The 26249-nt window shown below is 37.7% G+C and overlaps 1 protein-coding gene across 1 annotated transcript in view; it reads left to right on the plus strand.

Moving 5' to 3' along the window:
• The window catches only part of SYNE1 (spectrin repeat containing nuclear envelope protein 1), a 281934-nt gene that overhangs the window by 117216 nt on the left and 138469 nt on the right, over positions 1 to 26249 (plus strand). Inside the window, exons 43-59 of the mRNA XM_059468351.1 lie at positions 728 to 910; positions 2163 to 2264; positions 3691 to 3894; positions 4853 to 5060; positions 5754 to 5866; positions 6532 to 6737; positions 7772 to 7927; positions 9096 to 9387; positions 10108 to 10280; positions 11699 to 12008; positions 13779 to 13943; positions 15334 to 15690; positions 18911 to 19047; positions 20014 to 20191; positions 22529 to 22711; positions 24219 to 24362; positions 24692 to 24847. Of these exons, the coding sequence (XP_059324334.1) occupies positions 728 to 910; positions 2163 to 2264; positions 3691 to 3894; positions 4853 to 5060; positions 5754 to 5866; positions 6532 to 6737; positions 7772 to 7927; positions 9096 to 9387; positions 10108 to 10280; positions 11699 to 12008; positions 13779 to 13943; positions 15334 to 15690; positions 18911 to 19047; positions 20014 to 20191; positions 22529 to 22711; positions 24219 to 24362; positions 24692 to 24847 (3267 nt within the window). The remainder of the gene's footprint in view (positions 1 to 727; positions 911 to 2162; positions 2265 to 3690; positions 3895 to 4852; positions 5061 to 5753; positions 5867 to 6531; positions 6738 to 7771; positions 7928 to 9095; positions 9388 to 10107; positions 10281 to 11698; positions 12009 to 13778; positions 13944 to 15333; positions 15691 to 18910; positions 19048 to 20013; positions 20192 to 22528; positions 22712 to 24218; positions 24363 to 24691; positions 24848 to 26249) is intronic.

Below are 26249 nucleotides of genomic sequence, written 5' to 3' on the forward strand. Positions count from 1 at the left end.
GGTGTGTTACAGCAATGTATGAATGCTACTACTGTAAATTTGCTCACTGTGCAGTTCCAAGCATGAATTTGGGTTGGATTCACACCTAATACATATCATACTTCATTGAAGTAAATTGGACTAATAGTTCAGCAGGAAATTACATTAAGCTAAACACAAAAAAATATTACTGTGTTGAGAAAGACTTAACTGCAGGAGAGAAACATAGCATAAAAGCTAGTTACAGAATCATGGATTGGTTTGGAAGGGACCTTGAAGATTTGGTTCCAACCCCCTGCCCCCAGGGCAGGGGCATCTTTCACTACACCAGGTTGCTCAAAGCCCCATCCAACCTGCCTGCAGCATTTCCATGGATGCATCTACAATGGCTTTGGATAATCAGTTCCAGTGTCTCAGCACCCTCACATTGAAGAATTTCTACTTATTGATTACTACATTACAACAAGAAGGATAAATGTAGGTTTTTTTGAGAAATAAAGTTTATTTTAACATTGAACTCTTTTCCAGTAAAAAAATTTACAAATACTTGGACACATAAGATTTGTGTTTGTTTTATGATCTGGGTAAGCAAATTGAAATTAGCATTCAGAACTTAGAACTAAATCCAAGAAAATTGTTTTACCCAGGCTTACCAATTATTTTTAATGCATCTTTCTTATAACTGCCTGCAAAATAGAGTCTAAAATTAATTTTTGAATGGTATTGATATATTCTTCTTTCCTAAAAGGTGTCTGAAAGACTTGATGAGAACATTGACCGACTGAGTGTAAGCGTGTCTCTATGGGACGACATCCTGAAAACTGGAGATGAACTGGATGGATGGTGTAATAAGTGCATTTCTCAGCTGAATGAAGGCATCAACAACTTCAGTAACAGTCAGAGAATGGAAGTCCTCCTGAAAGATTTCCAGGTTCTTACCCATAAATCTGTGATTAAAATGTTGCGGTCCAAGATGTCAAGTGATGTTCAACCAGAGTAAAGACTTGTCTGTTGCAGACCTCTGTTTAAATGGTGGTACCCAACAGCTAGATGAGAGCATTCCTGTCCTTTTTATTAGAAGGTGTTTGCTTCTAACAGAAACAAGAATGGCACATCTTTCTAAATCTAAGCTCCAGTTATTTTGGCTCTTGCAGTTATATTTGGTTGTAGGCTGAATTCTGTTCCAGTAAAAACCAATGGAATTTTTAGACAACTTAAGCTAAAGTTTAGCAAAAAAAATGACTAGTTTCTAAGACCTCATCCAGGAAAGTAGGTTGTCCAGACAATAAAAGAGATACCAGGTCAGTCATAGATTGAGCCATATTCTACTTCATCTGGACTAAGTTATGTCTTTAACAAGATGCACAGTGAACATATTCCAGAATTGTGGTAGAATATAAACATTGATAAATCAGTGTTTTGCTCAAGGTTGAGCTTTATCAAATGCCTTATGTAGCCATCCAAGCACCTGAACTCATAGCTGTTAAAACTGATTTGGAGTAAAAGCAGACTACCCAAACCACAGGTGTAGTTGATGTGCTGAAGGGCCAGAATAACAGATGTGATCACTGAGTGTACATTTACAGTCACAGAATGCATAATACCCTTTTTTGGCACTTTGTTTTGCAAAGGCAAGAGGAAGAGCAGTTTGGTGACAGCAGGGTCCTGCCCTTTCTGCAATCAGAAATAGATGAGCATGGACAGCATCAATCAGTTTACTCCTTCTGTGGCCCAAATTAGTGATCACTTTCTTCACTGCCCACCTAATATTATCCTCCCTAGCACAAAATACCTCCTAACTATTCTTCTGGGCATTCAGGGCAGATGTTAAGTTTGGCAATTTAATCCTTCAGTGGAACCTAACACCCCATGTAGATACTTCCAGTCAAATAAACAATGACATTTTCATCTTTATTTTCCCAGTTTTAACAAACAAAAGCTTTTAGAGCATTTTAAATGCTATAATCTATTTTAAAGGAGGGGAAAATTACTCTGAACTGAGTCTAATAAGGAAAAAGAAATGGGAGATTTTTAGAGCACAAAACTAGTGCACAGTGTTTTCCCTCTGGTTGCTAAGCTGTGTTTACATTTTCCTTCAATTTTGAAATTCATGGAGAATACTTCTGAAAGTCTGAAAGCTTCTTGTAGCTTAGTATGAAACTTTGACCACATCTATTTTTCAGTCTGAAGTCAAGAATAAAGAACTGAAGTTGGAGCAACTTAGTTCCAAAATTTCAGAACTCAAAGAGCTGACCCATACTCAAGAGCCTCCTGCAGATCTCCAGGTAAAATAAAGACATTGGTAACCACAGATTATGCTCAAATAACCAGGAAAACATCCCTTCTGAAATTTTTGTCTTTCTCACACTGCCTTTTTCTTTCAGGGTGACAGATGTAGCATTATTATTTATATGTAGCAGAACTATTCTTTGTTCATATTTCTCTAGGTAACCTTGATTTTTTTGTATCAACAGTATGTCATAAAGTGAACATAAGGGTAGTAGGAGTATTTTTAATAAATCGAAATAAAATAAATAGTTTATAATGTAGCTGATAAAATATTAGACTACAGATATTCTCTACTCTGCACAACATTAAGCCACATCACATGTGAGTGCATGCACAGTTTGTTTCCTTGAAAGGATTATAAGGCAGTAAAATATGTTCATTTGCTTTGTCAACCAAAAAGTATTCTTTAGTGGACTAGAATAAGGGCCCTGAACTAGCTCTAACAAGAAAAACATAAAACAATTAACACAAAGGTGAGCTGTTAAACTTTTGGGCAGATACTGATTGCTGTGTTCTAGGGCAGTTGCAAAACCACAGTATGATTATTTTGGCAGTTTGATTTAAAATACCAGAAATTGGTATTTGAGATTATTAACTTAATGTCAGAAATTCAAAAATATAAGGTGACTTCTGTAATTTCCATGGGCGGGGATATATCTTGATACATATCAGGTTTTAATGGAAGTTAATGTAACACTCAAGCCTTGCCCACATTTTGGAACAGGCTGTCCAGGGAGGTTGTGGAGTCTCCCTCTCTGGAGAAGGAAAAAAACCCATCTGGATGTGTTTCTATGTCACCTGCTGTAGCTGACCCTCCCTTGGCAGGGAACTTGGACAAAGGAATCTACAGAGATTCCTTCTAACCCAAAGGATTCTGTGAATCTGATTTATATATAGTATGATATTATGACTGATTTGATTTACTTGTATTATATGTGCTCAGCTAACATCTATTATAATTTTGCATATTCCTTACTTTGAACAGGTTAAGGGGCAAGATTCTAGCTTATTTTTAGTACTGTCTTGAATTTTTACCTGTCTTATACTGAGATACTTTAAGCCTCAGTGCTGTTAAGGCTCACTCCCCAATTGATATTTATTTTTATCAAGCTATTTGAGTGTAGGTCATGTTCTGTATATATGGCAAATTAGTAAAGGGGAAATACCAGCTGTTGAATTTTTCAGAAATGGATAATAACTGCAGTCTGACTTTTTATAAGTTAGGATCTCTTCTTTGAATTATTGTATATCTAAGGCTTGATAGAATGGTTATCTGTTTGTAGGTATGTAAGTATCTCCAGTTGTAAAGAGAGCAAAATTATCATTGTGTGCCTCTTTCTGACCTTCCATTTTTTCAATAAGCATTTGCTGTAATACACATTTTTATTGCTAGTGCCTTAATACATAACATTTTGGTTTTAGTTTATAGAGTCAGATTTGAGGCAGAAGTTGGACCATGCCAAGGAAATATCAGAGATAGCAAAAGAGACGCTGAAAGATTTCAGTACTCAGAAGATGCAGTTACAGAAGCTGATTGGTCAGATGACAGACTGGCTAACTCAAGTGGAAGAGACACTGTTAAGCTGTGCACGTAACCTGGATCCTGAAGCTCTAAATAAACTAAAGGTCAGTGCTGAAGAAAATCAATATACTATTCCTTATGCATTTTCCTAGTAATCTTTTGGGATTTTTTTTCTGAGCTTTATACTTAATTTTCCTTTGATAAAAAATGCATATCTCCTGCACAGATGCTAGAATATTAGGAAATAATACAGTGGTTATTTTTAGGAAGTTGCACCAATGAACAAAAGTTCTGATTTTTTAGCATTTTACAAAACTTCTAGAAAATTTTAATGAATAATACAGTCTTGTGACAAGAACTGGTTTTGTTACATTGAATTCCTTGGTCATTACTCCAGCATGTTTTCAAGTGCATTGACTCCCTTTCAATAAGTTATGAAATTCATAGCACATCACAGTAAAAGACACTGGTCCAAATTCAGTTTTAACACAAACTTGTACTTCAGAAATCCTCATCAGTCATCAGATATAGCAATTCTTTTTTCTACGTCCAAGTGGTCTCTTGGCTGGATACAGTTATGCACATCATGACATGACAAACCACATGGAGGTATTTAACTGTGAGCACAGTTAATATTGATATACTAGCCAATGCACATTTAATTTTCAGAAAATGTTTCTCTCAAGTTTTGTGTAAAGTCCTTCTCATTCAGAAGTCCTGCCAAATACCAGTGTCATATTGCATCCCACATGTACCTTCAGACTTTGCTGAAAATATCTATTTCTATTCTATATGCCTTGAAATATGTTTATTTATAAGAGAGTAATAAATCATGAGAAATAGCACTTTTCACGTTTCTACAATGGCTCCTTAGTTTCAAGGATTCATCTCACTTGGAAAATTCAGGAAACACTATCCAGTGCCTCTTCCCTTCATTGTGTTTGGGATGACTTATAGACCACAGGAGGAAATAACATATGGCAGGAGTAGGAATGCTTAAGAAAAAGCCAGTTCTTTTGTTTCTTTATAAATATCGTAATTGTGTTGTAACTTTGTTTTCAGGAAACGCAAAAGGACCTTCAGCTTCAGCAAAGCAGCATTGACTCAACCCGGGAGACCCTCAACAGCCTCTGTCGCAAATACCATTCGGTAGAGCTGGAAGCTCTTGGTGGCACTGTCTCTTTGTTAATAAAGAAGTATGAAGCTGTGAATCTGCTGTGTTCCAGAACACAGGCCAGGATGCAGGAGTCCTTGGAAAAACATTTCCTCTGTGAGTCCTCAGGCTGGTTCATATGAGTGAGCTGTTATCCCGCAGCCGTGAGTCATTCTGGAGTCTGCCAGAGTTTCCAGTGACTTCACTTGCAATTACAACTTTATTTTTGTATGGAGCCTCTCAAAAAGTCCTGTTACCAAATGTTCATTGGATAACTGCTATGAAACAAAGCATTTTACATAAACAGAATTCAACTCTTAACCATGTAACATGCATGAAAATGCACCTTTCCTCACTATTAGGATTCACCACAATCACATAGATACACTTTGTTTATTTGCACTAAGGAGAGGTATATAAAAAAACGGAGGTATTTATAATGTAAAAGCACCGATCTCAGGTCTTTCCTGGGCTCCCTGGATAGTCAGTGGAGAAAAGTAAACAACTTTTAATCTTATTTATTAAGATACTGATTTCGATTTTATCTAGCATGAAACTGGGATGTGTCATAAACTGAATTGGACTGTCAAGGGCTGCCTAGTAAGACTGTAAAAATGTGGATGTTTACAATGGAAACATCTAGTTCCTTATGAAATTAATCTAATTGTTGAAGACAATTAGACTTGTTCTGTTGGCTTTTATACACTGTTTCTGAAGGATAAAAGAGTTGTTTAAAACAGCTATATAATATTCTGGATAATGCTGTATCTTAAAAACTATTCTCTTCTCTATACTTTTTTATTATATAAGACTCTATGCAAGAATTCCAGGAATGGTTTTCTAGTGTGAAGGCTGCAGTAAAAGAATCATCTGACAGATCTGGGGACAGCAAAGCCATAGAGGCAAAGCTACATGACTTGCAGGTATAGTGAAAAAATTATAATAAAACAACCAGTAATTAGAAATTTAATATAGGAACCAATAATATCTCTAAAATAATTTTTAGATGCTAGCACAGATTGTTTTTAAAAAGTGTGTGAGGCAGCAGTATGTACTGTAGAGGGAATACAGTGAAAACTGTGGTTCCTGTTCTGAGAGATGAGAATTTAACTTCTGGGAAGTTTATGTGTTACTATAAACTAAATGTTCTTGTTTCTGATTATTTATAGTTTTTCCTTTTTTCTTTCTTTCTCTTCCTTTGCTTTTCCTATTTTTATAACACTTTTACTTATTCAACATTTCAGATTAATACCGATATGTCAAAGATAGTGTGTGTATACTTTTGATGAGACAGAACATAAGTAGCAGATACCTATTGTACACAGCCCTAATTCCTGAAGTGTGTAACATCTTCAAGAGATTATTAAACTTAGAGAAAGCCACGACCACCTTGGGATCAAATGAAAAAACTGAGTGCTGTGAATTGCAGTACCACTTAATAAAATTTTATTTGATCTGCTTAGAAACTTTTCCATAGCTAAACATGGCCATCATCTTCTTGGAGAAATCTGACCACTTTTCATAGAAATATTGCTTATCTTTAATTATCAAATCTTATGTGTTTAAACTATATTCTTTCATTGCACAGGGTGTGCTGGATTCTATTAGTGAAGGACAGAAAAAATTAGATGCTGCCTGCAAGGAAGGAGAAAGTTTATATGGTTGTTTACCCAAACCAGTTGTGAGCCATATTCAGGAGCAAATAGCAAAGTCTAACCAGAACTTCCAGGAATTTCTCAGCCAGTGCCTGAATGACAAGAAGGCCCTGGAAGCTTGTGCCTCACACCTGGGAAAGTGAGTAACACCAGTAGTCACAAATAGACTGCATGAAATGGTCTGGCTTCCAAAGTGCAGGGCAAAAAACCAAATTATTTCCAGTTGCTCTAGTCCTGATTGCTTTTTTCTTTGGAAGTATTTAAGAGAAATTGGAGTTCCTGATTAAAAAAATAAAAAACAAAATCAACAGGTCTTGTTCCAAGGGCATAAATTAAGTTAAATGATGAAAGGCCAGGATCATATATGCCCAAGTTCTGTGTTTCTTATGAAACTCCAAATCAGCAGTTGGGATTCCAGTAATTTAAATGACATTTTTGGACAAAAAGTGTGTGATGAAGTTCATTTCTGCCCTGGGGTTTGTAGATAGTATGCATTTTACATGTGTCTGTTCTGTTCCATTCCAAATGGACATATTTCTGAAGGAGCCAAGAAGAAAACACCCTTCAATTACTGCTTAGGACTTGAATTTTGAGATTTAAAATATTTTCAGATCTAAACAGATTCAAAACTGTTGCTAATTGAAAGCAAAGTTAGTGTGGCAGTAATGGGTAAAACAGCAGGAGAGAGGGTGTGCCTGCATGTAAGAAAAAAGGTTTCAAACTTAGGGCCAGAACTTGTTTTGCTGAGTTCTGAGCAGTCAAGATTCCAGTTCTCTTCTGTAAGGTAAAATTGAAAACATACTTCAGATGTTCTACACATAAATTTTGTCAAGAAACCCACTGTTACCTACTGTTTGTTCTAAGACTAAATCATTATGAGAATTTGAAAAAAGCTTTCTTTTAGTCTGCTTTTATTGAATCTAGTAATAAATAAAAGTCCTGTCACTTTAAATTTTGGAGGCTTCTGGTCTGCCTGGAGTTCCCATGATTTTGCTGAACATTTTTAGAGAGTTGCTGAATATTTTTAGACTAGTAGTCACCGTGGAATTATGTTTGTGTACAACTCTTATTCTCGAAGCCTGAAATTGATACCCAGTCTTGTGGATACTAATTTCTTCCAACTTTACTCCACTTGAGAAGTATTTTTTAAAAGAGTATTTATCTGCGCTGTAGCTTTGAAGATCAGTACAAGAAGCTTGCTCTGTGGATGCATGACATGGAAGAAAGAATAAGCACAGAAGCATTAGGGGAGAACAAACAGCTTGTTTCTGAGAAGAAAAAGGAGGTGCAAAAAGTGGAAAAGTTCCTGGAAGAGTTGCTGAACTCAAGGTACATTGAAAATACATTTTCTAATACTCTCAATTTTTCCTTTCCTAGGGCCGAAGTGAAATTTAACTGTTGGGGTAAAGTGTATTTTTGAAAGTTAGAGGAATGTGTTGGAAAATACTCTGTGAAAAGAGGCTGAATCCAGATATGTCGAGTTCTAATGAATTTCAACAAAATCCAATATTTGCTCTTGATAAATGAATAAAAGCTTATCATACTTCATTAATAAATGGAAACTGAAGAGTGTAATTTTTAAAAATAAAATATAAAAATACTACTTTCAAAAGCAATAGTGAAAATTACATTTATCATTATGTCTATTTTAAAATTTTCTTTCTGTCCTATAACATTCAGATCCAACCAGGTTAGCAGAATCCCCTTCCCTGCACTTCCCCATACAGCTTGCCCTATAAAAGAGCTCAAAAAGCATTCACATTAGCTGTGAAATCTCTCTAAAATTCAGACTTATCCAGTAAATGATGAAGTAATTGCCATTTTGAGTAGACAGAGGTTTTTTCAAATTCTCTTTTCATTATTGGGTTGGTGAAGGTAGAACAAATACAGTAGTCAGTTTTCCAAGTCTCACAGCCTTTTTAAAGGAAACATCCATTCACTCCATATGGCCTTGAGACTGCTGCACGACATTTTGGTTTGATGTAAATTCCCTCTAGTCATCAGGTATCAGGAAGGGTGATCAAGAAGATTGAGATTAACTGAAGCTGTATAAACCCAGTTTTAATTCCTTTTACTGGCTCCTGTACTGAATCTGAGTCATTGTTTTCTCCTGGACAAATGACCTTTCCATCATGCCTTCCTACCTGTCCAAGATTACAAACTTCTTGGAAGCTTTGGCAGGTACAAAAGGGTTTGGGTTCATATAGAAATGGAAAGTTTGACTGCTGAAAAGAAAACTAAGGTATCTTTTAATTTAAATGTTTGTGATCGTTCTGAGCACCAAAATTTTGCAAGAAATGGCACGGCACACAAGAAAAGATATTAATCTGTACACGTTGCTTATATTCTTTCAGCCTCTCCTAAGTAATTTTTTCAGTTAACTCGGAACTCTTATCCCTGGTGGAGTAGGTGTTATGTCAGCAGCCTTCATAACCTCTGGCAATGGCTAAAATACTTCATGTTTTCTGAAACTTTCAGTCTCGATATTTTCTTTCAGGGACTCTTTTGATCAGCTCTCCCAAATGGCACAGACTTTAAATGAAGAAGGCCATGGTGCAGGAAGAGAAGTACGTCTGGCTTCTCAGCATCTCACCAGTTATCAAAACATGGTCAAAAGTGTCAAAGATAAGCTGAGGACATGCCAGCTTGCACTCCAAGAGCATCTCACTTTTGAAGAGGCATTGCAGAGTATGTGGTCATGGGTGAAAGAGGTTCAAGATAAACTGGCATCATCACAGAGCACTCTTGGAAGCAAAGCCACCCTGGAAAGACGCTTGACACAAATTCAGGTAAAGAAGGATAGATAAAATAGATATTACACATCAAGATTAATATTGGGTGTGGGCTACTTCAGTGGGAAAGGTATATTTTTATAATTTATTCTTTCAATGGTTATGAAGAAGAGGCTTAGAATTCAAGGTTATCTTGAAAAATGGGGATGGGAAGTAGAAGAACAGGATGAAGTTTAATGGAAACAGATGTCAGGTATTACATTTCAGAAGAAATAATGAACTATGAAAATGTATATGCAGGTAGGTCCAGAAAGCTTTCTAGTAGAGGAGAGGCATTGGAATAATTGACAGAGTCTCTCTGTCATGGCTGTGGTGTGTCTATCACAGGAGGTCTTGAGGAAAAGGTTAGATAAACAGAGAATAGGAGAGATTAGAGAGAGAGAGGTATCATTAAGAGATCTGCCATGGGCTTTCCTGAGGTTTCTTCTAGCTATTACTGTGCAGTGCTTCACCTACTCAGTATCTGCTACAATGTGAGCAGTATTTTAGGTTGACCAATACAGTGAAAAAACCTGTACAGATGTGGGGAAAACTACTGGATCACTTGCACATGACAAGGTACAGACTCTTAGAAGAAAAAGGTGCCTAGGAATTCCTACTGGATATGACTGTTAAGGATGGATGAGCTTAGAGAAGATGGTGTTCACTGTTGAAAGAATAACAGCTCTCATTTCTTATCATGTTACATTTGATATTTTGACCTGTTTTGCCTCACAGGAGATCCTCTTACTCAAAGGTGACGGTGAGGTTAAGCTGAACATGGCCATTGGCAAAGGAGAGCAAGCACTGAAAAGCAGCAATGAGGAAGGACAGAAAGTGATACAAACTGAGCTTCAGACACTGAAGGATGTATGGAATGACATCATCAGTACCTCAGTAAACTGGCAGAGGTAAGAATCCCTGGAAAACACAGGTCAGACCCTGCCATCATTGCTTACAGAGGATGATGCCTTACAGCATGTGGAAGTACATTCATTGACTACTGGTATGTGAGAGGAAATTTGCATTAACACAGAGAAGCAAAATTGCCTGGAAGAAATACTCCTTTCTATAAAAAAAAAAAAGATGAGTTGACCCTATCAGATGAATCAAATTTCATATGAGATGGTACATCAAATTGATTTAAAAATTAATGAAAGTCACACCAATTCATACAGAGAAAAATCTAGAAAGAACTTTCTGAGTTTTTGAGCCTGTACTTTGGCAAGAGCAAGAACATGTGACAGATATTTATCAACCTTTTCCATACGCAACCCAGGAAAGGTTTCTCAATTCTGTTTTTCATTATGTTTCTTTGATTTAAAAAAAAAATCGTAATATCAACTTCAAATAATCTTTCTTGCATATTAAGCTGATTTCATCTCATCTTGACCTGTGTGCAAATGGAAAGTTTTTCTTATTGGCTGTGTGAGATAACTTTATACATCTGAAGGCCTCCATCATCTCTGTTCTAGACAGACTTATGTTTCTCAATTTCTCTGTGGTAATACTTTCCCGGCCTCTGTCACACCTGTTTTGCTGTTCCAGAGATTGAAGACTATCACCAGTTTGTCTACATTTTTTCTTAAAATAAAAGACCTGAAAGTGGTGCCACTTTCTTAGCTGCACCAAAATTGCAATTGTAATAGTATGTAGAAAATTATAGTGGGCTGTCTTAACAATGCCACTCAAATTTCACCCAATTTTTATCATAAAATATTTTTTACATTATGTTAGACCATGGCATTTTGAGGGAAAATCTTATACACCCTTGTCTATCTGTAAGTCCCATGAAATGAGAATTACATTCCTCAACATGAATCCCAGAGAGGTATGGTGATCTACTAGGTAAAGCAATATGTAACAGAAGGGACTATGTCTTCTAAATTGTAAATGAGTCTATAGATAATGGGTTTGTTCTTTCAAAACTTGCCAGAATATCTCTTAATTGACAGTAATTTCATAGGCTGCTGCATACTTTATTACTCTGATCATAAAAACCTCCAGTAATGTTCCATATTTTACCTTGCTGAACAGACACTGAAATGTGCTTTTCATTAGTCTGAGGCAGATAGATTGCTCATGTAACCTGTAATGTGGAAGCAGCAATGTTGGTTGTACAAAAGGGCCCAAAAGCCACAGGAATTCTTAAATAACTTGGATGCAAGTTGATGTAGGAAACAAAAGCAAGATGGAGAAAAAAGGTATCTTCTAAACCTATTGTATATGGCTACAGACAGTGTAACAATTAAGGTATAAGCAGTCTCTTTTTTTTTTTTTTTTCCAACTTTAAAATTTCTCATCTGCACTTTGTTTCTTTTAATATAAGTTGCCTAGATTCTGTCATTAGCCAGTGGAATGACTATCTGGAAAGGAAAAACCAGCTGGAGCAGTGGCTAGAGAATTTGGATCACAAAGTGGAACAGCCTTTAGAACCACAGATTGGTCTGAAGGAGAAGTTTGCTCAGCTGGACCATTTCCAGGCTATTGTTTCCGAGATAGAGGATCACTCAGGTGATTTACAGCAAGTCATTGAGAAAGCTGTGGAACTATCTGAAAAAACGGGGGATGCTTCCTTTGGAGATGCAGCTCAAGAAGAACTGAAAACACAGTTTAATGATATCACAACTGTAGCCAAGGTAAGATAAGTATCTCCATTTCAATTAAGTAAAATGTTTAGACATTTGTATATATAAAACTTTGATTTTTGTACTTTTTAGTAACTAAAGGATTGACTGTGAATAATCTTGCCTCTGGTATAGTTGAGTCTAATAAAAACATTGAATATAGTTTACTAAAATTTAGTGGAATGCAAAAATGGTAATGAGAGTTGAAATTGCTGTGGTTATAATTTTGGAAAAGTGAAGGCCATATATTTTGTTCCTAGTTTCAACAGTAGAATACAACATTATTTCTGATATTCTGACACATTTATTGTCATCTAATTCTTTTCATTCATTCCAAGCATTTTTTTTCTTTACCTAGAAAGGGAAGAATTAAATGCCTCCCTGAGCAGGAAACATATTGTCATAAAGATAAATCGTATTGTCAGAAATATTTATGCCCATATTTTGTGGTGTTTCAAGCCACTAAGCACTGCACATGCTATACAGGTATTCTAAGGAGAGATATGTGAGCTCACTGAGACCTTCTGCCAACCAGATCATGAGAGTGAAATACCTTGCCTCCACGCTCTCCTTGTACTGGTGCTACATTTTGGTGTGAGCAATGTACACAGGGATGCATTGTTTCCTTTCCTAGGAGTTTCTGGTTCCCTAGGAGGCTGTTTTAGTTAGAGTCAGGTGCACGTGGGCATTTTCTTACCCTGTTGCTGCATAAAATGCATTGAGCTATAAAAACTTTGAAGATTTGCTTTAGGTCTTCTTTGTTTAGCTAGTAACTATCCATTGTGTAGTTGACAGTGACACATTCTGAGGGATTATTTCTGATGGTTATTTTCAGAGGGAACAGCAGGTCTTATTAATCTAACTTATTTTTTAATAGCATTTGTTGAATGTTGAGTTACTCAAACTTTAAAATAACTGACTTTAATTCGGAGGTGGTTTAGTTTGAAACTGGCTCCAAGAAACTTCAATCTAGATTACAGTATCTACACAGGGATAAAAATGCATTTGATTAGCTCATTTCACTTTTGGTTAGTTTTGATAAACATTCACTAGTGCTATCTCAGAATAATACAGTTTAATCAGTCAGACCAAAGGCAAACCCCAACCACTGTACTCTTTCACTGTGTCACAGTAAGATTAAACTGACCCCACTCTAAGCTTACATTAAAAAGCTAACATGGAGTCAGGAAGCAGCTGCTTCAGGCAGTTGTGTCAGGGGAAGCATCCTCCAGGACTGCAGGGTAGGTGGCTGATGGGATGGTCGAAGTAGGACTCAGCACCAAAAGATCATTTTGCGCTTTTAGACAGCCGAAGTTTTTGTTTGTGGGATGTCTCCATGACTCTGCTTAGCATTTCTGGAGACTTGGTGCTTCTAAGTAAGAGCTATGTTTCTGGCAGCGATGCTGCACCCTGGAAGGGCTCATGGGTGATGTACAAGACCCTCTGTGGTGTACTGGGAAAAGCATGCCAGAGTGACACAGCTGCAGCATTGATATCTACTAAACCATACATTAGACTATTTAAAAGTATATTTTTGCATCCATTTTCAGAAGGCTTCTGCTCCAGTAGAAAATCCTTCTCCAGACCAACTCAAACCAAACCTTTCCCAGTGTTTCTCAGTCTCTGTTCTGATGCCACAAGCTATAACCTGTTCAGTATTCAAATGCATGCTATGGAGTCAAGCCAGCACTGCATGCTCAAAGCCAGCATAGGATGTAAGTACTTTAATGTAATGATCTTTCTTTGTTTTTTGGTTGTTTTTTTTTTTTATCTGATTGACAGGAGAAAATGAGGAAAGTGGAAGATATAGTGAAGGATCATTTGCTTTATCTGGATGCTGTGCATGAATTCACAGACTGGCTTCATTCTGCAAAGGAAGAGCTTCACCGCTGGTCAGATGCATCTGGAGATACACCAACTATACAGAAAAAGCTGGCCAAAATCAATGTAAGTGAGCATTCATGATTTCTTCTGCAATTCAGACCCTATGCTTTAAAAAAAACCCAGTCAAACAGTTGTGGGATCTTGCTTTTTTTCCTTTGAAATGGTGATTACATTTCACTGAGCTGAAAGCAAGCTTTCCAAGCTATGCTTTGTTTTTGACTCCCTTCTCATATTAACAGATGGAGTAAAAGTATAATCAGTCCTAAGTTAACCACAGCACACATGGAAACAATTTGCAAGAGCGGAAGCCCAGTGGCATCACAGAAGAATGTGGCTTAGCTGATTAATGAATACTTCTCTTTTCTCATCCCTAAATATGCTTTCTCCATGAGCAGAATTGTCTAAATCAGAGACAACCTTTCGTGCTTTGCATGAAATGGAGATGTGTAAAGCAGCACAAGGACTGTCCCCCTCGTTTGAGGGGGGCACATGTTAGAAATATGTGAGTTGCCTCCCTGTGTATACTCTCCTTAGCCTGGAACCTATTCTTAGCCATCTGAGTGCTTAAGAAATTTGCATATTTCTGAATACAACACTAAAGCAGGCTACATGTTTTGCCCATGCCTGGTGTTTACATTCAGATAATCATGCTAGCAACATTTTACTCTGCTCCTAAGCATGAGAGAGTGGGACAGTGAACTTAAATGCTAGATGAAGATTCGGGATCCCCAAGATCTAATGACAGATTTTTGTACATTCTGGGGTAATTTTCAGACTTCTTTGTGCTCAAACTCCTGATCTGTAAAATGGGAAAGGGAGGGGTTAGCAGCATCTAGTTCATAAGATGAACAAGAGAAGATATAACATTACTGTAGTGTTTGGGGTGGTTTTCATACATTCTCCAGTTTCTTAAGCTGAAAGGTCCCAAGATTGAGATGTGAGATTAAATAAGGATGCCATAGAAAGAATTTAGCTCTGAAAACAAAACCAAAACCATACACTCAGAAAAAAAACCCCAAAAACATGTTCAACCAATTCTGGTACATCACAGGTCACAAGCAGGCTGAAAACTGCAGTTCTGTTTCTGAGACTGCTGCGTGCAGCTACACACCAGCATTTCTTACGCAAGAGATCACAACAAAGCCTTCATGTTCCACATCTCAACCTAAATACTATTTTTTGTATCTAAAAGTACATCTAATAGTATTTTTCGTATCTCTCTTCCTGTCTTCCTCTCCAAAGCTGAAGACAGTTTCAGAACTGATGTTGAATCCCCGCAAGGGCCGCTGTTGGCTGGGTTTTACTCCCCCGGTTCCCAGACCGCTGCCGTCAGGGGGCCGCGGCTCGGAGCGGTGCGGGGCGCTGGGGCCGGGCCGGGCGGCGCCCCCGGGCAGGCCCCGCGGCGGTGGCGGTGTGGCGGCCCGCGGGTTACCATGGCAATGTCGCCCCGCAGGAGCTGGTGGAGTCCCGGCAGAGCGGCGCGGGCCGGCTGAGCCGTGTGGAGGCGCTGGCTCCGGCGGCCCGGCGCGGCACGACGGCGGGCGGGTGCCAGCTGCTGGCGGCCGAGATGCAGGCGCTGCAGGCGGACTGGCGGCAGTGGGAGGAGAGCGCCCGGCGCAGCCAGGCCGGCCTGCGGGACGTGCTCAGCCAGATGGCCCTGTCGGAGCGGGAGTTCGCGGCGCAGGCCGGGCGGCTGGAGGAGGCTGTGCGGCGGCTCGCAGGGCAGCTGGCCGCCTGGGCGCAGGGGCTGGCCCCCGCCGACAGCCGCAGCACGGACGCCGAGGTGGTGGAGAGCTGGCGCAAGGAGAAAGTAAGGACATGTCTCTTTTCCATGTACACGTGTGGTCACCGCGGGCGGGAAACTTCCGCCAAGCGGGACTATCCAGCGCATCGTAAATCAGAACTTGCGGAAGGCATTTCTGTGAAAGCCCGACTTTCCAAACTCTTTGTGTTACCGTGATCACAGCGAGCGGTGTTGGCAGAACACGTCCCTCCCCTTGGCCCCTGCTGTAGCAGGCTTAGCAAACGCTGCCTGGACTTGAGGTGTTAAACCCAGGGCTCGCCCCTGGGGGGAAGCCAAGGAGCTGGCACAGCGGCTCTGCGCTGCGCTTCCAAGTTGCTCACTGGTTCGAGCCAGAGTAGCATTTGATGGAGGAAATGTGAAGCTTTTCCTAAAAGCCAAGTAAGAACCTGGTGCCATTAAAATTTGTCAGGAATGTATTTGGCTTATACTTTCCTTTTCTTGAAATATCCTCTACGTTATGCACGTTGAGATCTTGCCCAATATTTAAAGAAGTTAATCAGGAAATGGCTCTAATTCCTAATTGCTTTGCTTTGGAATGCAGTAGAATTGAGAGAAATAGAGGTTGTTTCTGTTCCTGGTTGTCTCCTAGCAAAAGATTCCCATTTATATATCACAGCTCCTCCATGTAAATATATACACATATTTGCCACAATCAAGATACATGTTTGTATATCAACCACAATGAATCACAGATGTTGATGAAAGATACAGAGTATTTCTCTGTCATAGTAAAGGAGTTTCAGTAGAGGGGGAGAGGGGTGTATTGCCTACTTTCTGACCCCTTGTCTGAAGTCATGTTCAAAAAAACCTCAGAACACAGCCCTTTTCTTTGAACTGAAATTATTGATCTCCTGCTGCAGGGTCTATGCCAAGTTATTTCTGTGTCTTCTTCTTTCACAGAATTCCTTGCATGGATTTATGAAACCTGCTTGCTTGAGTGCCATTATGTGTCTGTAGGAGTAACAAAGAGGGCATTAAGATGAAGCAAATAATTGTACAAATATGCAAAATGTTCCATATATACGTGTTTTTAAAAAGGAAACAAAGCCATGGGATTGTAAGACACCAGGCATTTTTTTTATTTCATAAATGGAGAAGTATTAAATTGAAAGGCTATTGCTTTTATTAGTAGTATATATAATACGTATGTACTGTAGCTCTGTATAAGTACACTCAGATTAGATTGTTTTAAAGTTTGGCTAAGGAGGAAGCTGCAGAAGCATCTCATGAGGTAACTATGCATATCCCCACTATGCAATTTTTATTTATAGTTAGGAGAAATGTGACAGTAATCATCTCATTGTTGGACCCCAGGGAAAGGCCCTATTGTGAATATAAAATAGCACTGCAGTTTCCATTTCTATTGTCTCACAGTGATTCTGTTGCCATGTTAGCCAAGGCCACAAATTAAAAATGCATTTCCTAATTCGTAGAATTAGCAAGATCATTCTGCTACTCTGTTATACTGAAGCTCTATTCCCTTAGGTATGTGCAGCATTAGAGCAACAGATTTTGTGCTTGAAATTCAGCAAATTATTTTTGTAATTGTCAGATTCAATATTAAATCCAACTGGCTGCAACAGTGATATCACTGTATGGAAAAATGCCATAGTTAAATTTACCCTATTCTGCAAATTATTGCTCCTGTTTGTTAGTAGCCTGTGCCTAAGGCTGTATGTAGTCAGACTAACCTCTTAGTAGTTTTTGAGGTAGGTTATTTGAAACTGAACAATTGTGCTGAAAACAGGCGGTTCTAACCTTGTGTTAGTCTTAAGAGATGCTTTCTTTTCATAAAAAAGGGGTGGTTAGCAGTTCATTATGATGATTCCTGCCCTTGGCACTTTGTGACATCCTGTGTTTAGGTAATGCCCATTGTGGTGTGATTTTTAATGCTTTCCAAAAGAATGGTTTCAGTAGCTTAACTGTAAGTAAAGTAAGCAAAAAGTATTTAGTGTTTTTTTCTAAGCATTATTGTTCTTACATAATTACTTAGTTCAAATGCTACTTTATATGGCACTGAAACAAGTGACTATTTAAAGTATCTCTTCATCATGATTGAAGAGATTTATCGTGTATGAGTAGCTCAAAGAAGATAGTCCATAATGAATAATGTAAATCAGGGGACTCCTGAAAATCTGCTGCAGCAAAATATCTGTAGTTTTCCTGGACATTCAATTTTGTGCAGAACTCATTACAATGTATGTTTGTAATAATCCTCTTTTTTTTTTTCTTCTGAATATGTATGTGTATATATATATATATGTGTGTGTGTGTGCATTTTTAGAAATGTGTTTTGGGGGCATCTTTATCTCCCACTTTCAGGTCCCTGTTCAAATCTATCTTCACCTTCATATGATCTGTTTCTCAAGTTTATATTGTAAGTTTCTTCCAGACTGGCACTTTAGCCAAACTATTCTGTACGTGCCAAATGCTCTGGTCTGCCTGCACTGCAGAACCTCTGCTGTTAGCCTGAGAGCAATGTCTGAAGAATTTAGTTCCTAGTGAGGCGAGGAGCCAAGTCTGCACTGCTCATTATGCTGGAGTAGCTGGCAGGATTCTGCAGTGGAGATGCTGTGGACATCATCAAGCACTGTTTTTGTTGGAGTACTTATCACACCTCTCCTTGTGACGCAAGCCAAGCCAACAAAATCTCTTTTTTTGTTTTGTTGGCTTAACTGTCTCCAAGGCACAAACCGTTCCAGTGCATCAATGACAGGCAGTAACCCAGTTACTCTGACATGATTGTGAGCAGCTGTACTTTTAATATATGAAGTCATGTGTGAAAAGCGTTGAATCAAATCTGTTAAAAAGCTTTGTGCATAAATTAACTTTCTGGATACAGCTTAAAAAATTTTAATTGAACCTGTTAAACTCAAGTCAACAAGATAATTATATTTATATGAACACATATCACTTGCTATTCTCCAAATGTATGTACTTTTATGTGTGTAGAGCTAATTGATAATACTGTTGCTTTATTAGAATGAAATTTATATCTTAAAATGCGCTTCAAGAATATTTTGAGCTAAGGAAGTTGGGGCATCCAGAAATTTGGTCTCTAGAAGCTCATAATTTCAAACAAGGTACTGTAGACTTGATAGCTAAAATATTCTTAAGATTAAACATATAGATCTTAAATTAATTAATTTTAATTCTGATAAAATTTGATTAAAAAGGTGTGGCTTTTTTATGTTTACTCATCAATATTTTTCATTTATTTTAACAGGAAACATTGGATGCTCTGGTAAAGTCTGAACAAATGACAGATGAGATCAAAACTCAGTTGAATGATCTTTGTAGATTTTCCAGGGATTTAAGTACTCATTCTTCAAAAGTTTCAGGGTTGATTAAGGAGTATAACAGGTATGCATTCATCTTGTTTAGAATTTATCTCGTGTGTGTGGGGGGGGATGATGAGCTGTCTTTAAGGGAACCATTAATTAGAATTTTAGAACTAGAGACAGACATATGCAATAGTTAGAATCATTATTTTGATTTTGGTGTCAACAAAAGTTATTCAAAGCAGTAATTTGATTTTTTTGAATTTTTTTTACTTGAAGCCAAGCTATGCCACTAAATTCAGCTGAAACTAAATGTACATCTATACCTGACGTATTACAGGAGTCCTTGTAAAAAAATGAGGCAGTAATATGTCTTATGTGCCTGAAAGAAAATGAACTATACCAGCTAGTTCAGATATTTTTCTTGATTTTGTCCTTCATACTGTTCTTCTTTGTTTAGTTGGTTTCTTGAAGCAGGAACTAGCTAGGGAAGGTAGCATTTGCTCGCTTGCTTTCTCTCAAGTCACTCTGATTTACTTTGGAGTATGACACCTGCATTTCAGACAGAAGAGTCTGTTGTTTCTTGTAGGAGATTTCAGCTTCTGGCTTCTGTAGCTGCAGGAGGATGCGATTACTCAGATTGATCCTTTATAACCTTGTGGACTTAACAAAGCCACAGAAGTTAGAATTTTATTCACTGTAGTCCTGCGCCCTCTCCCTAGTGAGAGAAAGAGGCTTGCAGAATACATTGATGCTTAGGTGCACTGAGTCACTCTGTGGAAACACTTGTACCTGTCATATCTGTGACAGCTATGTCCCAATTTACACGCTTCACTTTTGAGAACTGAAAGCTTCTAATGGATTTCCTGGTGCCTCGATTAAGTGCATAAATTTGGTAGGAGGAATCCAGGTTAACCTACCCTTACCATTGTGTTTCAGAGAACAAAATAATAGCATTGTCACCTAACAGAGTCCTGCCCTTCCTCTCTCTCTCCCTCCCTCCCTCCCTCCCTCGCTTTTTTCTTCTTCCCTGATGTGATAAACCCAGCCTCTGCCTGCAAGCCTCAAAAGGATGTCAGAGCAAAGAGCAGATCTTGCAGCAGAGATTTCGGACAGCTTTCAGGGACTTTCAGCAGTGGCTGGTCAATGCAAGAGTCACCACTGCTAAATGCTTTGACGTGCCTCAAAACATCAGTGAAGCTTCAGCAAGTCTGCAGAAAATACAGGTAACTTTATAGCAGTAAAATACTAGTCTAAGGGAGACCAAATCAATTTCATGTACAGCTCTGATTTATTTCTTTGATTAATTACTGCTTTTGCTAATGTTGTTATTGTTAACACTGAAGGTGACTCATTGCAGAGAAATAAACACTTTTTTTTTCTATTCTGTTTAGTTTAATTACTGGGCTACAGTTTGTAAGTAGTTATGTCTCATAAATAGTTTTCCTTTCCTTGTTTCTTTTTTATAATTTGAGAAAAATGTGTTTTAGGTGGGAGAGTACTGTAAATCAGAATGATACCAGAATGGAGTCTTAGTACCTGGAGTTTTTTCACAATTAAGTAAATACTTTTCATCATTTATGAAAGTGGAGCCCTTATGGTCCAAGAGCAGAGTTAAATTATAAGCAGTGGGAGCAGGCATTTAAAAAGAATATTTGCTACATAAACGTAAAATAAGCCCAAACAGTTCTGTGGACAGGAATGACAGTTGAAAGTATATTTTAATAAATAGAATGAATGAAAGTTATTTTATTAATAGAACATAGCTATCATTTTAACTGAAACTAACAAAATGAGAATTATTTAATGAGGCTGTTATACCTTTAGTTAGATAGTATAACAGAAGAAATTCACAACTGTTTCTCAGAAAACACCAAAAGCCAAATCACCTCTTCCTCATTTTGCTATATTCACTTTCCTTTGCTTAAAGAGTCCATATAATGCTGTCTTGATATATCAGATATTTGACTCCATCATGTTGAGAATATCTTCAGAAGGGTGAAAAGTCCGGGTAATTTTTTACATTAAATAGAAATGTTTTAGCAAGGCTGAGTTTTTTTTTTTTCAACAGTGGGTTTCTTTTTTTAAATCACTACAGCCCCCTCATAATATAGGACCATACTTTGTTCTCCTTCTCTCTGAAAGCTGCCTTAAGTGAAATAAACTTTTTTTGGACTGCTTTAGGACTTCTAAAGATGTCTTGCTAACCTGTATAAACCTGATATTTTGTTTTTCTTGAAAGTTAATGTTCTGTCTGTTAGCACATTTTACATCATTAAGTCACCAATATGTTTCATTTTAATATAGCCAGAATTTATAGTCCAAGTATCTCAAAGTTAACAGACCCTTTGCATTCTCCACTAAGACCTCTCATATAACACAGAATCAGAACCTGACCTAATAATTCTGGTATCAAGCCTGTTACTCTTGAGCATGGGTGTAACCTAATGATTATGTGTCTTACATAATCATGATAATAACAGTTTAAAATATTTCTATATAAGACTACTAAATTTCTTTGAGTCTAAATGCTGACAAAGTTTTTTAATAAGTTACAAAGAGATTATTCCAATAAATTTGAATTTTACAATCTGTTTCCTTAAATTTCTGTATAATTCTTGTACCTGCATTTTTCCTCACACTTATTGCACACTAGCACTGTTGCAAGATTTTTGTGAAGACTAATATTTCTAAACAAGGAAGGTAAATTATGGATACAGAGGCATAAATCTCACAGATTGGACATTGGTCGGGTTCTGAGCATCAGCCCACACCACCACATGCTCATGGCAAGTCCAGCACTGCTGGAGCTTGCCCATGGGCAGGGGTTTGGTCCAGTGTGTGCCTCTGAGGGTGTCCCTGTGTTATCTCTGTTAGGATAACTGTGGAAGGGGCTAGCAGCAAGCTTGTTAGCTAAAGGAGTGAGAAGAAGCTGAGAAGTAAGAAGAAGCTAATAAGGAGCTCTCTCTAAAGCTGTAACTAAGGACATTGAGAGAAGAAAGATAAGAGAACTTTAAAGCTAGATGAAGTATTTTTTGAAAGTTAGTTGAAGTCACTATAATGTTTCACCAATAGTATTATGTTAACTTATTGTAGCCAATAGTTAAGGTAGAAGAAGCATAAACAATTAGAAAGTGTATAAAAGTCAGCCATGTTCAATAATAAAGAGTTTCCAACTGAGACTGCTTGTAGTCTCTGCTTTGTGTCATGACCGCCTCGACATAACAGTTCCCTGAAATGAAACTTTTATCACTTTCTGTACTAGTGGTATTTGAGGGAATATATTACCCAACTAAATAAGTAGTAATTGTCTCATGAAGTATGGAAAATACAGGTAATCCTGGAATCTTAATATGTGTATTCAGACACTTTGATTTCTGGATCAAGTAGCTGTTATCTCTAACTCCCGTCAATACAAACAGTATTGAAATGAATTTACTGAAAATACATCAGGACATTAGCAAGCAGAAAGAGTAAACTCTCATCACTGATCAATTTTCTAGCAGCTTGACTTTATTGGGACCCAAAGTTCACCAGTTAACTTTTTTCGTTACTATTTTTAGGAATTCTTATCAGAAAGTGAGAATGGGCAACAAAAGCTAAACCTGCTGGCATCCAAAGGAGAGCTACTGTGCTCTGTTTTACCAAAGGAAAAGGCTAAAGTTATCCTGGACAAATCTGCTGCTGCTAAAGAAGATTGGAAAAATTTTATCACCACACTCCACCAGAAGAAATCTGCATTGGAGGTATGGAACCAGTCACAGTGAGGAAAGACTGGATCTAAATTTCCTCTTTGCTTCTATTTGAAACAGCACAGTTTAGATGTGTATATCTGTGAGTGTTTACTATGTAACAGAATTAAGAAATAGATGCTTTCAAGAAGTCTTACTCTTCTGCTTGCATTTTGCTTTTGTTTACTTCTGCTATCTTTATGACCTGATTCACTTTAATTTGGTGTTTTATGCAGAAGGGTGTTGTTCAGAATCAAAGACAGCAGTTCCTGAAATTCAGTAGTCTCATCAAATGTACTGGGTTTCTAAAACATATTTTCCTTCTGAAAAATGGTTTTAGTACAGGTTTCTGAAACAGCTGCTTATTGAATAGTCCCAGTAGAGTATGCAAATTTTGTTTCTCTTACTGCAAATACGTGAAATTTACTTATTTAATTGAGCAACTTTTTAGGTAACTGCAAGTGCCTTTCTCTGTTCAGAACTCACAGTTCAACCAGTAGGTGGTGAATATCTTAAAATCATAAACTTTTTAAGGTCATAGGTTTTAAGGTCAAAATGTCTCATCTGAAATTCCCTGCATAGAATAGGATAATTAAAGTTCCTCAGCATTTTTGTTTCAAACCAATGCTGCCTAGACAGGCGATAAAAAGTTTAAATACACTTAATGCATTATGTAGGAAAGCATTTCAAAGAAAATTCTCAGATAGCAAGGACTTACCTTTCTTCATCTTAAGGTTGCCATGGAAAGAGGATGTTCTCAGTCTTTTTGAGTCAAGCATTTTTCAGTCTCACAGGCTTAGTTTTTTATTCAGATGTTTAAGTGATACGGGTGTAGCTGAAAAGAAAATTAAATATGTCTGGGGGAAAAATACATTAAAATAAATAAGGCACAGGAGCTGTGCTGTTCAGGTTTTTATTCCCCATGAATTATTTTAGGTGCTCTTTTATTAAATAATGCAGAATAAGCCTGCAAGAAAAGTATGCAGGCCTGAAGGAATGCTGTTGTATGCATTTAATGCACTTTTTATGATCAAAATTTTACTCTATAAAAAGAATACAACCAGAAGCATTCCCCAGGACTGGGTTGAATTTAGACATTACCTAGAAACATTAGCAGCCCACTTAAGGAGGGCTTAATGTTAATGACTGAAGTCACATATTAGATAACTCACATCCCAAATTAGCCTTTATTCACACTACCTTAGTTATGCGAACTGGAATTAGATTAAGTCAAGTCTCATAAAATCTGTAAAGCTTTACAATCAAAAGAAATTTGCTTCAGCCTTCCCTCAGCTGTGTAGTACATTATTGCTTCTATTTCGCTTTTTAAAAGTGTGCCCTATCAAACTTTTATTTCAGTGTCTGTGGGCTTAGAACAGGCAGAGCTCATGTAATTTATTTGAAGAGTTTTGTATAATTTGCCTGCAGTTATATATCCTTTTTGTGTTCTTGATCTGTGTGTTATGAATTAGTTATGTCTAGTGCACTGGGACTATTCATAGAAATTTGCATGCCTTCCTAGAGCTTAAAGATCCAGATGAAGGACTTTGAAGCAACTGCTGAGCCTCTGCAGGAGTGGCTGACCACAACTGAGAAGATAGTACAAGGAAGTAGCAGTCGGCTCCATGACCTTCCTTCCAAGAGGAGAGAACAGCAAAAGCTGCAGGTGACTTATAAGAGCTCTTAAGACAGCCAGACCTTCCTGTTCCATTCTCCTGGCCTCATTGGTTACTTACAAAAGCTTAATCATTCTAGCATCCTGACCTCTAAATAAGATGGGAACTTTTTTTGAGGTTTACTGTTGATGATCCTGTTCCATCAAGTTTTGCATCCCCACATTTCTTATGACATGCTGCTCCATTGCTGTAACCGTATGGTGTGCCTGTCTCAGCAAGCTTGCCATATGTCACTTCTATTTTTCATGGCACCTTCATGCTTCTTCATCTCCTGCTTTCTTGCACCCACTCTTATTATTACTGTGCTTGTGCTTTACAGTCTGTCCTTGAGGAAATAAGCTGCCACGAGCATCAGCTCAACAGGCTAAAAGAGAAAGCTCAGCAGCTGTGGGAAGAACAAGCTGTCAGCAAAAGCTTTATGCGCAGAGTGTCTCAGTTGTCTTCTCAGTATCTTACTCTAAGCAATCTGACAAAGGTAATGCATCCAATGCATGTGCTCCTAAGCAACTCCTGTGATGTATGTGGGGAAAAATAAAGACTGAAATGTGAAACACTGCAGTTGTCTTGCTTGCCTGCTCTGTGATGTGTCTGAGCTATTCTGTCTTTCACATTGACTTATAAGAGTGGAAAGTAAGGACTGTCAACAAAGTGTAACTGTGAATTTTTGTTATTAATTTTTAAAAGTGTACTGATTAAGAAGTAAATCCCACCCGATTATACAATAATCAGACTTTATTTTGATTCTTTCAAGCATGAAGACAGTTTTGTAATAAGTTGCATCTGAAAGAGGCATGTTTCAAAAATTAGCAGAGATGGAGTTTTTTCTAGAAAATACAAGATGCAGACAAGTTGTTATTTTATCTTATCCTGTAATGATGATTATTGGCATTGTAACTATTTTCACCTAAAAGTAATAGGTTGGTCTTCTAAAAAAAATTTGCCTCTTAAGCTGCTTTTAAATGTTCAAGAGGAGGCATAGGCCAAATTTTAAACCATCAGACCAAGAACTGAGAGTTTAACATCACTCTCTTTTTTTGAGCTTCCCACACTTCACCTCTTAATAGTTCCACCATCTCTCTAGTGGAGACAGATAAGAAAACCTCCATATTAATATTGTTATTTTTCTCAAAGTTCATGTCATGAAGAAGGCTTGATACAGGCTTACAGTTGCTACAGTAACTAGAATGATTAAGGATATAGGAAATATGTTTTGGAACAACAATTCAATTCAGAAAGTATATATGTTTAAGGGATTGCTACTTTGGCAATTCCTACTTTTTCTGTAGAAGAAACACTTATAAAGCATATATTTGACTTACTGAAAATTATTGTATGCACAGCCATAACAAATTTTCATGTCTACAAAATGAGAAAGTGAAAAACGAATGAGTTACTAACATAGGCTTATGCAAGCAGAACTTGTAGGAGAGATCAGGATGAGCAGGTGTCATCTAAGGTGCAGGATACATATGGTCCTGCATGTTAGAGAAACCCTGAACCCTTTTGGATAGCCATGGATCTTGAGGAAGGTCCCTCTCAGTAATTTCCAAAGCTTGTTATATTGACTTGATATTTGTTTTCTGTCTCAGTGGAAAAAACACACTCTGCCTTGTATTCTTGTTCACCTCAAGCCTTTTAGCAATGTAACTACAGCATTTGTTTTTGATTTGTATGAGTGTCAGTGGTTTTTCAGAAGAATTGTTTTACCAGTGAGAGTCATTGAGGAAACAGGTCTTTACCAAATATCAACAAAGCAATTTTGCTGCTGTGGTGTAGCTTCTCAGGCATAAATCTGTTTTTACACTGGCCGATTGCACAAGTTAGCTTCCATTGCAACACTGACATGGAGCTTAGATGTGATTTACCATATGTTTAAG

This window comes from Ammospiza nelsoni, chromosome 3 (assembly GCF_027579445.1).
Source record: "Ammospiza nelsoni isolate bAmmNel1 chromosome 3, bAmmNel1.pri, whole genome shotgun sequence".
NCBI classification, from domain to species: Eukaryota; Metazoa; Chordata; class Aves; order Passeriformes; family Passerellidae; genus Ammospiza; species Ammospiza nelsoni.